This window comes from Akebia trifoliata, chromosome 3 (genome assembly GCF_017979445.1).
Source record: "Akebia trifoliata isolate Shusen 1 chromosome 3, ASM1797944v1, whole genome shotgun sequence".
In the NCBI taxonomy this organism is placed as follows: domain Eukaryota; kingdom Viridiplantae; phylum Streptophyta; class Magnoliopsida; order Ranunculales; family Lardizabalaceae; genus Akebia; species Akebia trifoliata.
The window spans coordinates 7,665,320-7,680,016 of record NC_141377.1 but is presented as its reverse complement, the minus strand read 5'-3'; the positions used below and the strand labels follow the sequence as shown (position 1 = coordinate 7,680,016).

Here is a 14,697-nt window from a genome sequence, read left to right as displayed (position 1 = left end):
CATCATATTATCATGACTCATAAAACAAATCTTTACTACTTAAACATGCATTTCGAGAGGATGTGATTAAAAAGATAACCACAGCAAGGTAAACAAAAACCCTAACAACCATATCCCGCAGAAAACAATCAACAAAAACTTCTATTTCAAATCGCTTCACATATTATCTGCAACTGTCCCTCTGTTGCTCTCTTCCTCACTGGTTTTATGTTTGAAGACCTGTGAATGGTTAAAAACAACAGAAAAAAGGTAAATATTATCGTCAACGCTAAGATACGTATACCCAAACATACTTGGTCACACCCACACATACACCCCAACAAATTTGCTTACAAAGGGGATAGCATCGCCTTTCTTTGCCAATGTTCAGTCTAGTTTCAATGCCACCCCACTCTCCACACCACATACACACCCACCCACATGCGTGCACAGACACACATAGCTTACAAGGGTCATAATTACAAAGGGATATCGCTGCCCTTCTTTGCCAATATTCATAGTCTAGTTTCAACAACAGCAGCACCACCAACACACGTGCACAAAATGTGACTTGATCTCTATAGGATGAGACCGAACCTCAAACTTCAGAAAGGAGAGGAGCATTATGATCGTTTTCATCCCTAGAGTACTGGATTGGCATCAGACCTGGGTCTTGATAGGCAGTGGCCAGTTTATCAAGAAAATCAGCCATCGTTGGATCACTGTAGTCTTCTCGATCTTTCTTTATAAGACTCTGCATCCAAAAACAAAAAGAGATCTCAATAGTCATAAAAATGGAGGGGAATCAAGTTAACATTAAAACAATAAATGAATAAAAAAGAACAAGGGTTCGAGGAAGTAAAAGCAAATTAGTGCAAAAGTGGGAATCAAATGAGTAAGACTGAGAAGACAGGAGTACTTAAACATGGTTAAAGAGCCTAAAGTTGAGTTCTGTAAGACCTTGGGGATGGGTTACAAGAGTCAAATGCAGCTAGTAAGGAGACTAAAAGTCAACTCAAATGGGTTATCAGTAGATTCCAATAAGAGGAAGGTATTAGATATAAAGGTAGCCAAGTGAAACAGGTAAGTGGAAGGAAGATAACATTTCCTATGCAATCATCACACCAACTGAGAATCTGGACACTTTTTATTGGAAATCCCGTGCAGTTCAGATTATTCAGAAGTAAATAAACGTTTCTTCTCAGAAGAGAAGAATGGTCCGAGTCTGATACTAATCAACATTATTCATGTATTCAACTTATAGGTAGCAATCTTGTACTACTAGAAAACCAAGAAACGGTTTGTAACTATTTATCAAAAAAGAAGAAAGAAACGGTTTGTAACTATTTATCAAAAAGGGAGAAGAAAGAAACAGTTTGTAACTGAGACACGGAGTTCGAGTGTTAGGACATGTGAGCTCATGATGCATTCAGAACGTGTAATGCCCCATCTTAAGCGAGTCGACTAATAGAGTGCATTTCATTTTGAGCCATTCTACACTGACTTCTTAGGACACTGCATGCAACACTGCACTGACATGGCAGTGTGTACCAAGACCATTGATTTTTTTCATTCGTATCTCGAGGAAAGCATCTATGATTCTGTACACATTGCCACGTCAGTGCAGAGTTGAATACAGTGTCCAAGGAAATCAGTTCAGCATTTTCCATTTTTTTTTTTTTTTAAAATTTCTTGACTGAATTTTTTCTTGATGTTTCTTTTCAGACCAATTATTGTACAGTTGTACCTTTCAAAGAAGATCCTGTCCAAACAAATCATTATATATACATAGTACAGAATATATGTATATAATACACGTGTATCATTTATGATCGTGAAGCATTATTTTGTAATTTCAAATGGAGGGAATCTTCTTCAAATTTATGATCATTCAATTCTATCTAAGCCATGTCTTCTACTAATTTAATTGTATTTAAATCTGCTCACCACCTCAATCCAAATCATTTTTGGTCTTCCTCTCACTCTAAGAATCTTCAACCTGACGTTCCCTCCAATGGAGGTTCTTTTATTGATCTTTGTTGCACATGATCAACCTCCCCTTCATTTCAAGCATATAGGTGCTACTCTGATTTTAGCTACTTAGTTATTTTTAGAATTACATTTGTTAGTTTAGATGAACATCAGTTGAGATTTCTTTCTTAGCTTCCAAGTTGCTTTTAGGCTTCTTTTTTCTTGTAAATTCTTCTTGTTGATCACTATGAATGGAGATTGTCCTGTGTCCTCGTGATTGGGATCACGCTGTGAAGCTAGTAGTGCATTTTGGGTAGCTCGTTGAGGGCACTTGAATGTCTTGTGAGGCCCCCCTTTTTATTAGCATAGAAAATTTCTTTCTGCCTCCATTAGCCTTTAACAACTTTTGTGGTAGCAAAGATTCGACTTCATGAGTTTTTAGGGGCTTCCCTAAAATACTTGATAGTGTATTGAGTCAAAACCCAACCGACATTTCATGACTGTAGGATCCACGGACAATGATAATTAAAAAAAACTCATCCATCAATCTAAAGGACAAAAAAATTCTAAAGAGATATCGTATGATTTAGAATGTTTGATGCATAATTCAGTGTTCAACAGTAACTTTAATCAGTTGGAAAGAGGGGGCATGAATCGATACTCCAATACTTGTGGCTGGTAAAAGTACCTCAGCAGGGTAATCCTTGAAAATCGGTAGGAAGCGCTTCCGGCAGTACTCATTGAACAGAATTGTGAGAACTACAAGAGGAAAAGTCAAGGTAGACGCAAGAGGAAGCTTCTTCAGCCCAAATATTCCCATTGCTATAAAGTGCATCAGTATCAAAGAAAATATTGTTGAATTATGCGCAATAGGCCAATACTGTCCACCAGTGTCATACTTGGGCGCATATACATTTAATAGCTACATAATGAATTTCCAAGAGTCGGTATAAGTTACGTAAATTCTAAACTGAGTATGAAATTTGGAAATAATATCAAATGAATCTTTAGACAAAATAAATTAATTAATTAATTAACAGACAATATGAAAAAATCAATCTTTAGAACCATCCATTTTCTGGATAGACGCAATGCAAGTAAAAAAAACAAAACCTCTAAAATAGAGAATATTATACTGGGTCTGTACAACTTATTTATAATGGTGCCAAATAGCAAGATGTGATAATTATTCTTATCTTTGTTTAGATAATAACCGAAGAACTCCAGGAAAGCCAGCAGTTGAGATCAAGCCAACTCCTTGCATAGAGCATGTAGACAAGTAAAGTTATGTCTACCCAGAAACTCTCTAGGCTTCATGCGCTTTTGGGAAGATTGCTGGTGTGATGATACCCCCCTCCCCTTGAGAGGTTTCTAGATCTTCATGATGTCTTCAAAAAAAGAAGAAAAAAGAGGATATTTGTCTCTTTCTTTCAGATGCGAAGTGGGCACAATGTGTCTTGGGACTTGGTTTCAGAAGGAATGTCACTGGTTGGGAGATTCTTGTAGTTGCCCCTAACCGGCCTTTTATGCTCTTATGCCTTCCCCACTCAACTGGAAAATTCCTAGACCTGAGGGCATTTTTAGTGTAAAATCCTTCTATTCTCTTCATGATGTGGTCTCTACATATCATAGTGCCCCGCATGTGGCTGTGGTTTGGTCTCCCTGCTTCCATCAGAAGTGTTTTCTTGTGGGCCGCTACTTTGGATAAGTTGCTCACGTAAGATCATCTTAAGGCGAGGAGTGTTGTTTTGGTGGATTTTTTGCTTTCTTTGTAAATCAAGTGGGGAGTCAGTTGATCATCTCCGTATTCATTTTGAGGTGGCTCGTCTTGTGTGGTCATTTTTCTTTCTTTGATCAATGTCTCTTGGTGCGCCCCTCGGTCAGTCAGTGTGGTGTTGGAGTCCTAGAGGTCCACAATCTTTTCAGGGAGGGAGAGGAATCTTTGGAACTTCGTGCTCCCAGTCATCTATTGGGGCTTAGGGAAAGTAAAGAATGAGCGTATATTCCAAGAAAAGGAGAAATCTACTAAGGAAGTAATTTTTAGTATTGTGGGTCTTCTGTAGAAATTCTTATAAGGGTTTCTTGGTTATTTTTAATTTTCCAAGGGTTCTTTTGTTATTAGTAACTCTTATGATGTTAATATATATATGAGTGAGAGAGAATAAAACAACTCTCTCTTCATCTCTTTTCTTCTTCTCCACAAAAACCCTAATCCTAAAACTCTCAAATCTACTTGGTATCAGAGCTCAAAATCAATAAGGACCTTAGATACAAATTTAAAGAAAAATGAGAGAGACAAGAAGACTCTCTTACTTGCTGCATCTGATGATGTCAGCAGCCGGGGTGTTGACGTCATCTGACGCTGTTTTCGTCGGATATTTTGATCTTTTCTAATTATTTTTAAGAGAAGGTGATTATAGAGAATTTTTGGAACAAGTTTCATGCGATTTTGAGTTGTTTTGAGCAAGTTATGATGTTTTTAGTGAAAAATCAACAAAAATGACGAAAATTCAGGATCTGTCATTTTCTCTCCGTCTGTTCATTTCGATTACTTGTTTCTGAGTTTGAACTTGAGTAGTTTGGTCATTTTTTATGAGGAATCTAATGGTAGTGATTGTTGATCGATTGGTCAGATATTGAAGCTTTGGTGATACTTTCTTTGGACCCCTCTTCTGTTTTTTTTGCTGAAAATGGTGTTTTTTATGCAAATCTGATCTTGTGTTATTTTCTGATATGGATTGACTTGTTCTCCATATTCTAATGCTTGCCATGTGTTGTTAAAGAGGATAATAAGTGTGTTTCTCCATCGGGTGAAGTGTACATCAACTTCGGGTATCTAGTGGAGTGTATTTCGTACTTACAAGGTGTTTGTTTTTTTTTTTTTTTGAAAGTTTTTTTACAATGTCTGAGGTTAGTCAGTCTTCGAATGTGTCTTTGAATGGTGAAGGGAGTATGAGTAATCCTCAAAGTATTGCTCCTAATCTTTAGATCACTATAGTGAAGCTAGATGGCCATAATTTCCTTACTTGGTCTAAATCGGCCATACTATACATTAAAGGAAAAGGCAAAATGGGATATTTGACCGGTAGGTTATTAATTTCTGATTCTGAAGATCCAACATTTGATAGATGGGATGCAAGAATGCTATTGTTATGTCTTGGTTACTCCATTCTATGCAACCCGACATTAGCAGTAATTACTTATTTTTGCAAACCGCCAAGGAAATATGGGATGCAGTTACAGAGACATATTCAGAAGTAGGCAACACAGCTCGTGTGTATGAGTTGCGCCATAGTATTTGGCAGATGAGGCAAGGTGATAAGCCCTCATCTACATATTACTCCACTCTCCGACGTATATGGGAAGAGTTGGATCATTATCAGACATTTCGGGCCCATTGTTCTATCAATGCTATTGCGTATAAGAAGTTGGTTGAAGAAAATCGTGTATTTGAGTTACTTGCCGGTTTAAACTCCGAGTACGAACAAGTCAGAGTTCAAATTCTAGGAAAGGAGCCTCTTCCATCATTAACTACAGTATATTCCTATTTGCATCGTGAGGAGTTTCGTCGTAATGTTATGCTCCAACCTACCATTCATGAGAGATCAGCCTTAGCCTCGATGTCCCAAAGAGGTGGTCGCAATGGTAGTCGTGCTTGAGGTGGTGGTCGTTCAGGCACAACTGTTGATGATAAAGATAAGTTGAAATGTAACAATTGTGGTCGTACTCGCCATACTAAGGATACTTGTTGGGATCTTCATGGCCGTCCATCACATAGAGGTTCATTCACTGTTGGCCGAGGAGGCAGTCGTTACAATAGTAGAAGGGGTTTAAATGCTCTTTCTATTACTTCCATGGAGACATTAGAGCCTACTCCAACTCTAACACCGGCATCTGATAGTACTAACCTCTCTCGATGTGAGATTGAGGCTTTTCGATGTTTTATGGCTCAATTGGAGCCTCCTAGTACGGCTTTTACATCTACGATAACTTACTTAGGTACTTCGGCCTCAGCCTTCAGTGCATTTGTTTCCACTCCTAACAGCTCTTGGGTTATTGATTCAGGGGCATCGGATCATATCACTGGTATGTCTTCATTTTTTTCATCCTATCATATATGTTCTGGTAGGGACAAAGTAAAAGTTGCCAATGGTTCTTATTTTTCTATAGCTGGCAAGGATAATGTTATTGCTCATCCATCTATGATCTTATCATCTGTTCTTCATGTTCCTAATTTTTCTTTAAACCTCTTTTCTGTGAGTCATATCACGAAATCATTAAATTGTAGTCACTTTTTTTCCTTCTCATTGTGTTTTCCAGGACTTGGATACGAGGAGGATGATTGGTACGGGGCATGAGGAAGGACGACTTTATTTTTTGAATCCCCCATCACGAGTTGCTACCTCAGTCCAGAAACTTCCATCTACTGTTCGGAGTGGCCATCATTTTGAGGAGTTATTACAATGGCATAGGCGCCTTGGCCATCTCTCATTTTTGTTGCTTAAACACTTGTTTCCTCAGTTATTTTGTTCTATTTCTGTGTCAGATCTTCAGTGTGAGATGTGTGAATTTGCTAAGCATTGTCGAACCTCTTATCCTGCCAGTGGTAAGAAAAGCAGTTAACCTTTTTCTCTTGTTCATTCTGATGTGTGGGGACCTTCCCCAGTTACCTCATTACGTGGTTTTCGTTATTTCGTTACGTTTGTGGATGATTTTTCTCATGTTACTTGGGTTTACTTACTCAAAGTTAAAAGTGATGTGTATTCTGTATTTAAACTCTTTCACAAAATGATTGAAACATAATTTTGTGTAAAAATTAAAGTCCTTAAATCTGATAATGGTGGAGAATACATGTTTGATGATCTTGCTTCATTTTTTAGAGAGAATGGTATCATTCACCAAACCACTTGTGTAAGTACTCCTCAACAAAACGGCGTGGCTGAGAGAAAAAATCGTCACTTATTGGAAGTTACTAGAGTTCTCTTATTTACTATGAATGTACCGAAAGTGTTTTGGTCGGATGCTCTCTTAACTGCTACGTTTATTATTAATCGCATGCCTTCGCGTGTCTTGAGATTTTAAATTCCCATTGAGGTTTTGTCTTCTCCTGATAAGGTGTTTCTCATTCCCCCCCAGAGTCTTTGGGTGTGTATGTTTTGTTCATGTATCTCGAGCTAACCGCACCAAACTTGACCCTAAAGCCATCAAATATGTCTTTCTTGGGTATCCTTCTAATCAAAATGGTTATAAATATTATCATCCCCCTTCTCGTAAATATTTTGTATCTATGGATGTAACATTTTTTGAGTCTACCTCCTTTTATTCCTCTTGGAACACATTTCTCCAGGGAGAGACAAATGAAAGTAGAGAAATGTTTTTTCCCCAAGAGTTGTTGTCTTGTCCTCTTCCTCTTCCCTTTGACAATGTTGATAGTAATCATAACAATGGTGATGATGGCCAGAGAGAGGTTCCTATTATACAAGAGAAAGAATTACAAGTTGGCAATAATAATGGCCAGAGAGAGATTCCTATTATACAATAAGAGAAAGAATTACTTACGTATTTTTGACGTGACAAAGGCACTAAATAGTGTCCTCATGAGCCCAACCAAGAAACCTCCCCAAATCCATCCGTCAAAGGTCATATCCCTGCTCCTGAAAGTTGATAATTCTAATCTTCCCATTGCAATTAGAAAAGGTGTTCGGTCATGAACTCGACATCCTATCTCCAATTTTGTTTCATATGATGCTTTGTCTTCCTCCTATCGTGTTGTTGCTATTGCTTTGTCTTCAATATCTGTTCCTCGTAGTGTTGTTGATGCCCTGTCTCAACCAAGTTGGAAAAAGGCAATGGAGGAGGAAATGCATGCCCTTGAAAAGAATAATACTTGGGATATGGTTGTTCTTCCTAGAGAAAAAAAACCAGTGAGATGTAATAGATCTTTACTGTGAAGCATCGCCCAGATAGATCAGTGGATAGGTATAAAGCCAGACTTGTCGCAAAGAGTTACACTCAAACTTATGGCATTGACTACTGTGAAACATTTGCTCCGGTAGCAAAAATGAACTCTATTAGAGTGCTGTTATCCCTTGCAGCCAATCAAGATTGGCCATTGCTACAATTTGATGTGAAGAATGCTTTTCTGCATGGTGACTTGGAAGAAGAAGTGTATATAATACCTCCTCCTGGTTTTAAATGTCCAGCTGTTGAAGGGAAAGTGTGTAGACTAAGAAAGGCGTTATATGGCTTGAAACAGTCTCCTAGAGCATGGTTTGAAAAGTTTCACTGTGCCATGGTGGGGTATGGTTACAAGCAGAGTCAAGCTAACCACAAATTATTCATTAAACATTCTAATGAGAAAATTACTGCTCTCATAGTTTATGTTGATGACATTGTAGTGACTAGTAATAACTAGGATGAAATGAAAAAATTAAAATACCAGTTAGCAAAGGAGTTTGAGATTAAGGACTTGGGTCAATTGAAATACTTCCTTGGGATTGAAGTTGCTAGATCAAAGAAGAGTATTTTCATCTCGCAACGGAAGTATGTTATGGATCTCCTTCATGAGACAGGTATGATGAGTTGCAAGCCTTGTGATAGGCTTCGTGAGTCTAATGGTGAACCCTGCATTGGTGTTAAGAGATATCAGAGACTTGTGGGCTGGCTTATTTACCTCACCTTAACCCGCCCAGATATTGTTTATGCAGTTAGTGTGGTAAGCCAGTTTATGCATGCACCAACTGCAACTCATTTAGATGCTACTTATAGAATCCTAAGGTACTTAAAAAATCCACTCCTGGACAAGGTTTATTATATATTTGTCATGGTAGTTTGCGTGTTGAAGCCTACGTAGATGCAGATTAGACAGGATCAGTGTCAGATGGTCGTTCCACCTCTGGATATTGTGTATTTGTTGGGAGTAATCTTGTTTCTTGGATAAGTAAGAAACAGACAGTGGTTACAAGATCCAGTGCAGAAGCTGAGTTTCGGTCTATGGCTCATGGGGTGTGCGAGCTTCTATGGCTTCAAATCCTCTTAACCGAATTGAACTTTCCTATTCATGGGCCGATGAGTTTGTATTGTGACAATAAGGCAGCCATTAGTATTGCTCATAACCCAGTTCAACATGATAGAACTAAACACATTGAGGTATATAGGCACTTCATCAAAGAAAAGTTGCAATCTGGACACATTTGTACTCCATTCGTGCAAACTGAATATCAGTTGGCTGATATCCTTACTAAGGGGCTGAGTAGTTTACATTTTCATAGCATTGTTAACAAGTTGGGCATGAAAAATATACATGCACCAACTTGAGGGGGAGTGTAGAAATTCTTATTCTTGGTAATTTCTAATCTTCCAAGGGTTCTTTTGTTATTAGTAACACTCTTATGATGTTAATATATATATATGAGTGAGAGAGAGAATAAAACAACTCTCTCTTCATCTCTTTTCTTCTTCTCCACAAAAACCCTAATCCTAAAACTCTCAAATCTACTTCTTCTATTTTATTGGTGTAACCAATTTAAAGAGTTTAGAGGCTTTTTCTTTGAAAACTTTTTGTTTAGGTGGGATCTAGTGTGTTAAGCGTGATCCTCCTTATCTTTCTGGTTTTAGGTTCTCTTGTCTTGTTTTTCTTGTCTTCTTCTTGTTTGTATCTTCTCTAGAGGACATCTTGTCCTCTATGCAATAAAGTTTCGCTTATCAAAAAAAAAAAAAAAAGTTACAACTAAAGCAAGTACCAAATACACCTAAACAAAGTCTATTCTAAGCAAATACTACTTTGATATTTTCAAACGTTGCCTCTACCATCTTTGCAATTAAATATTCTCCATCCAAAGTAAAACAAGTAAAATTAAATCTCAAGAAAGATTAAAAAAAATAAATAAATAAATTTCAAATCTACCATGGAGCTTAACCTGAGTTTTTAAAATGGCAACATGACATTTACAGAAGGCATAAAACAAAGTAAACGAAGAGTTCCACTAACCTGGTTACGGTAGATAATGTATCCAAGACAGTAGTACACCAAGAGGAAAGGCAGAATTAGTGGAGCTAGGAAGAAGTATGTAAAACCCAGAAGTCCAAAGAAGAGAATTCCAGGAATATCACTGTGATAAGGAATAGATGGCACATCGAATTCATCATCAGCACTTCTTGTGAACTTTCTTCTTATAAAATTGCAAATGAGAGGTTTCATCCGAAAAAGTTCTGATGATAGACTGGTCCATCCAGATGTGACAACATATGTGATGAAGAATGATGCCTGTACCCAAAATAACCAACAGTAAAATAATCTTAAATCATCACAGCATTCAGAGATGGTTTCAGAAGAAACGATACATCCATTTTACTGAGAAAACAAGCAGGTAGCAAGATTTTACAGAGCAATTAGAATTTAGAAACTATCGTTCATATTCAGGTTTTTTACTTGTCAAGTACTCCTAGTAATTCTCATCCTCCTATTCTCTTTACTAAAATTTCTACTAATCAAAAGAATTATCATCCAACATTATTCTACAATTTTATTGCATCGAAAGGGTTACATCATTGTACACGGTGTAGACTTTTTTGTTGCTGTCAATTTGTGACCCACCTCTTGGATGGGCAAAAAAAGAAAAGAGCAAGAAAGAAAGAAACCACACCGACTCTAACCATGAATTGAACAGCCAAAAGAAGGGGGGAACAGATAAAACTTCAAAGGTCAGAGAAAAACCTATTTGTATAATTATGAATCTTAGGGTAGTCTTGTTCGTAGGAGATTGACAATAATTCATTCTAAAAATCAGCATACTTAAGAACAAAGGTCCTGCAAAAAAGGTGGGAAGCTCTCCATTCTTGTTTCTCTTGAAGCTAGATTTTTCGAAACCACAAAAATCCTCAGAATGGGATTCCAACTCAGCACCTTGACTTCTGTGATATTTCTCATCCAAGAAGTGTTGATAAGAAGGTTAGAGACGTTGATGTTGATACAAACCCAATGCGGACCAAAGTAGTAGGTTCTAAATCATATGGAAAGCGATCAATATCACTAATTATTTCCACAAGGAATGTGTGCCAAGTAAAGGAATTCGGGTTATCAAATCCCCCGGGCATAGACATCATGATTTTTTATTTAATATAATTGAAAATCCCATTCAGAGATCTGCACCTATTTCATGAATTTTATGCAGATTCAGATTTTTAGTGTCACAATTGTGTTAGAAGTTTTGGTATAATGATATGTAACAAAAAGTTTGGGGTATTTTAGTCATTATTAGAAAAAATATTTATGTTTCTTTAGAAAGAAGTCCTAATTTGTTACTCAGAGCATAAGCTAGGTTCTATGATTTTGTTTCTTATACAATTTTATGAGAACATTCTTAAAGATATATTCATTATTGAATGAGATTCATCTTTAGGGTTTTTCTAGTTCATTCGTGAACTTTTGGGTTTCCTTGGACTAGCACCCTCCATAAGGTTTTTCTTATATTCCCTCTTACAAATCTTAGTCTCAACCATGACCGAAGCTAGATTCCATATTTTATCAAACTTCCTACAAAACCTAAGTGTTTAGCCTACTAAATCAAATGGTCGACATAAAAAAATAAAAAATTGTCATCAGAAGCCACAAAAAACAGTTGTTGCGAAAATAAAAAAAGGAATGACCTTTTTCGGCCTCAAAAATGCATTTGAATTATAGGAGTAAATGTAGTAGGGTGAGGACCCGTATTTTAGGCCTGGCAATGATCTGAAATATACCCGATGTCCAAACCGGTCCAAACCGATTCGAAAAAACATGAAAAATCGGATTTTTGGATGAGATCGGATTCTGATTGAAATCTTAGATCCGAAATAATTTCGGATCGGATTTGGATGTACCCCAATCCGATCCGAACCGAACATATTTCAATAATGTTTTTTTATTATTCTTAATTTCATATCAATACATATAGATAAAACATTTTTGTAGATAAAACATTTTTGTCTTTTTGATTTCCCACTATATTTGTAGTAGGAAAGTAGATTTTTTTAAATTTTATTTGATTTTCTATATTTTAAATTTATTGAACATTGATAATTTGAAAATAAGGCATGTGTTCGGATTGGTTTCAGATTAAGGATGAAATGAAACGAACTGGATTCACTTCACATATTCATTCATCCGTTTGGATCGGATTGGGTACATCTTTAAAAAAATTCGGATCGGTATTGGAGTGGCATTGATCCGATACCGAACCGATCCGTTGCCACCTACCATATTTTAATAATTAATAATTAATAAAAATATTTTACATATGATTATCATATATATAAAAAAATAACGCCTTAATTATAAAAGTCAGATTATACATGCAACTACCCATTAGAGTTCATGAAATCCTATAATTGAAAATATTTTTTGAATGGTTCTTACATGTCTTCTTCACTACTAATTTATAAATTTTCACACATTACCTGTAATTATTTATGGTTTTATTTTATGAAATTAATTTTTGAAAACATGTGCATTGAAATTGAGGATGAGTGTCTTGAAAAGAAATGAAGAGATTAGGGAAGGTAATGTGGTTATTCTTAGAAATTATTATCTTGGTCCACCAAAACTTCTTTGGGTTAGTGAGAGATCCATGCAAGATCCGAAGCATATATCAGTAGATGTGTAGAAATGCATGGAAAGTTTTGAATTTCCCTGGCTAACTAAGTTATTCAATAATATTTTAAAAACTGAAAAGATGTTGGAACAATGGAGAAAAAGCATTATAGTATCTATAAATAAGAATAAAGGAGACATACAAAATTGTACCAACTATCAAGGTATTAAACTTATAAGCTACACTATGAAACTACGGGAAAAAGTGATTGTACAAAGTTAAGATTACGAATGTATCAAAGAACCATGGGATTTATGCCTGGTAGATTAACCATCACAGCCAAATATCTATTTAAGTAAATATTAGAGAAGTATAGAAAAAAAAAATCTCGATATAATTTTTATTGACGTAGATAAGACATGACAAAGTATCTAAAGAGTTAATTTGATGTGTATTGGGAAAGAAAGGAGTCCCGAATGATTAGTAGATATAACTAAGGATATGTATGAGAGGGTTGTGATAAAGTTTAGAACAAATGAAGCAGAGACAAATAAGTTCCCAATTACAATTGGTTTACATCAAGGATCAACCTTGAGTTTCTATTTATTTTCTCTAGTTATAGATGAAATAATTAATAATTGTTCACATTCAAGAGCACATACCGGATACCTTGTTGTAAGTTATTTGCAATTGATCTACATTAATAGATGAGATTAAGAGGGAGTCAATGCAAAACTAGAATCATGGAGAGAGATATTGGTGTCCAAGGGCTTTAGCATAAGTAGAACAAAGTATCTAGAGTGCAAATTTAGTGCCGACATCCATGAGCAAAGCCAATAAAAATCTGTTAATCATTTCTTGTTTTAGTGTGATCTTGCTAAGGTTGTTGGGGTTTTTTCTTCAATAAATCAGGGATTTGTTCGATTCTTCCAAGATCAATTTTAAATGTGCATAGTAGTTGGTACACCAATGCTTTCTCTTTCAGAAGAGAGATGATTGGGAGGTTTCTTACTATTGCGAATTTATGGGGACTTTTGGAAGGGAAGCAACATGAGATCTTTCAAAGGTAAAGGAGGAAATTCATGGCATCATCCTTGATATCAAAATATTCCTGAAGTATGAAGTTGATGTAATGTTCTGCATGAGGCTTAGTCCATTTATATATGTTTACATTATTTACATATGGATGAAGAATCATATATATAATGATATAAAAGGGCTACATTTTTCCTTGAGAATTGTGCATTTTATTCCACACCTAAAAAAAGTAATCATGGAAATAAAAGAAGGGAGGAGAACCATATATGGTGACAATATAATCATCATGCACTATGAATTTTGTGATCCAGATGGTTCTCAAATAATAAAATAAATTCATATAATTATCAAAAACTAATATATCATATATATTTAACAATGGTAACGAATGATGCAAATGTTTTCTCACCTGTCCTGGAACAACCACAGCAAGTGTCATAGGGATGTTCTTGAGCTCCAAGATAAAGTTAAGTTGAGATAAGAGTGATCCAGATAGTACATTCGCAAAGAAAATGTTCCATATAGTGAATAACAGTACTTTGGTGCAAGCACTTTTTTCTATCTCACTATGGGAGATATATCCTTGCATCGAGGAAAAGATCTTCATGATTGGAGGTATAATGCTTAAAAACCACTTTAGAATGAGACTGGGAAGATATCCTGTGATCACTTGACTTACAAATGTTCTGCATATTGATAAATACCATGGTTTAGTATCTTAGGATTGAACTTGATTTACTTGCAGGGAGGGGGTGCTAGAACTAGGCATGCATATCAAAATTGCACAATTTAAACCAAAACCACCCATTCAACACAATCCGAACCTATATCTTCTGTCAAGGCATCTCTCTTCAGATCTTTTCTTACTACCTAAATCCTAAATCATATTTAAAGCCTAAATAACTAAACATTATGATGTTTAAATGCAATTATGGTAACCTACAACCACACACAACAAAACATCACACTTTTGCTCATTGATTAGCTAATATTATATATATTGATTGGCAAGCCTGTTTTTAAGGAGTTAAGTAACTTGGTGCTGGCAGGATTTGAACCCAGGTCTCTGGTATCATCACCCAAAGACTTTACCAACTAAGCTAGCTGGCACCTGCGTTCATTAGCTAATATATACTAA

The 14,697-nt window shown here is 36.1% G+C and overlaps 1 protein-coding gene across 3 annotated transcripts in view; it reads right to left on the bottom strand.

Annotated features, from left to right (window-relative positions):
• Nucleotides 1–226: 226 nt before the first annotated feature.
• HYP1 (hyperosmolality-gated Ca2+ permeable channel 2.3) overlaps nt 227–14,697 on the bottom strand; it is a 47,187-nt gene continuing 32,716 nt past the window's right edge. For 2 of the 3 annotated variants that reach the window (XM_086433706.1, XM_086433707.1), the window contains exons 7-10: nt 13,969–14,245; nt 9,941–10,216; nt 2,639–2,872; nt 227–733 (exon numbers count right to left, since the gene is read on the bottom strand). In XM_086433706.1, the coding sequence (XP_086289832.1) occupies nt 578–733; nt 2,639–2,872; nt 9,941–10,216; nt 13,969–14,245 (943 nt within the window). In that variant the 3' untranslated portion in view covers nt 227–577. The remainder of the gene's footprint in view (nt 734–2,638; nt 2,873–9,940; nt 10,217–13,968; nt 14,246–14,697) is intronic. The other variant, XM_086433708.1, reaches the window with a different exon arrangement.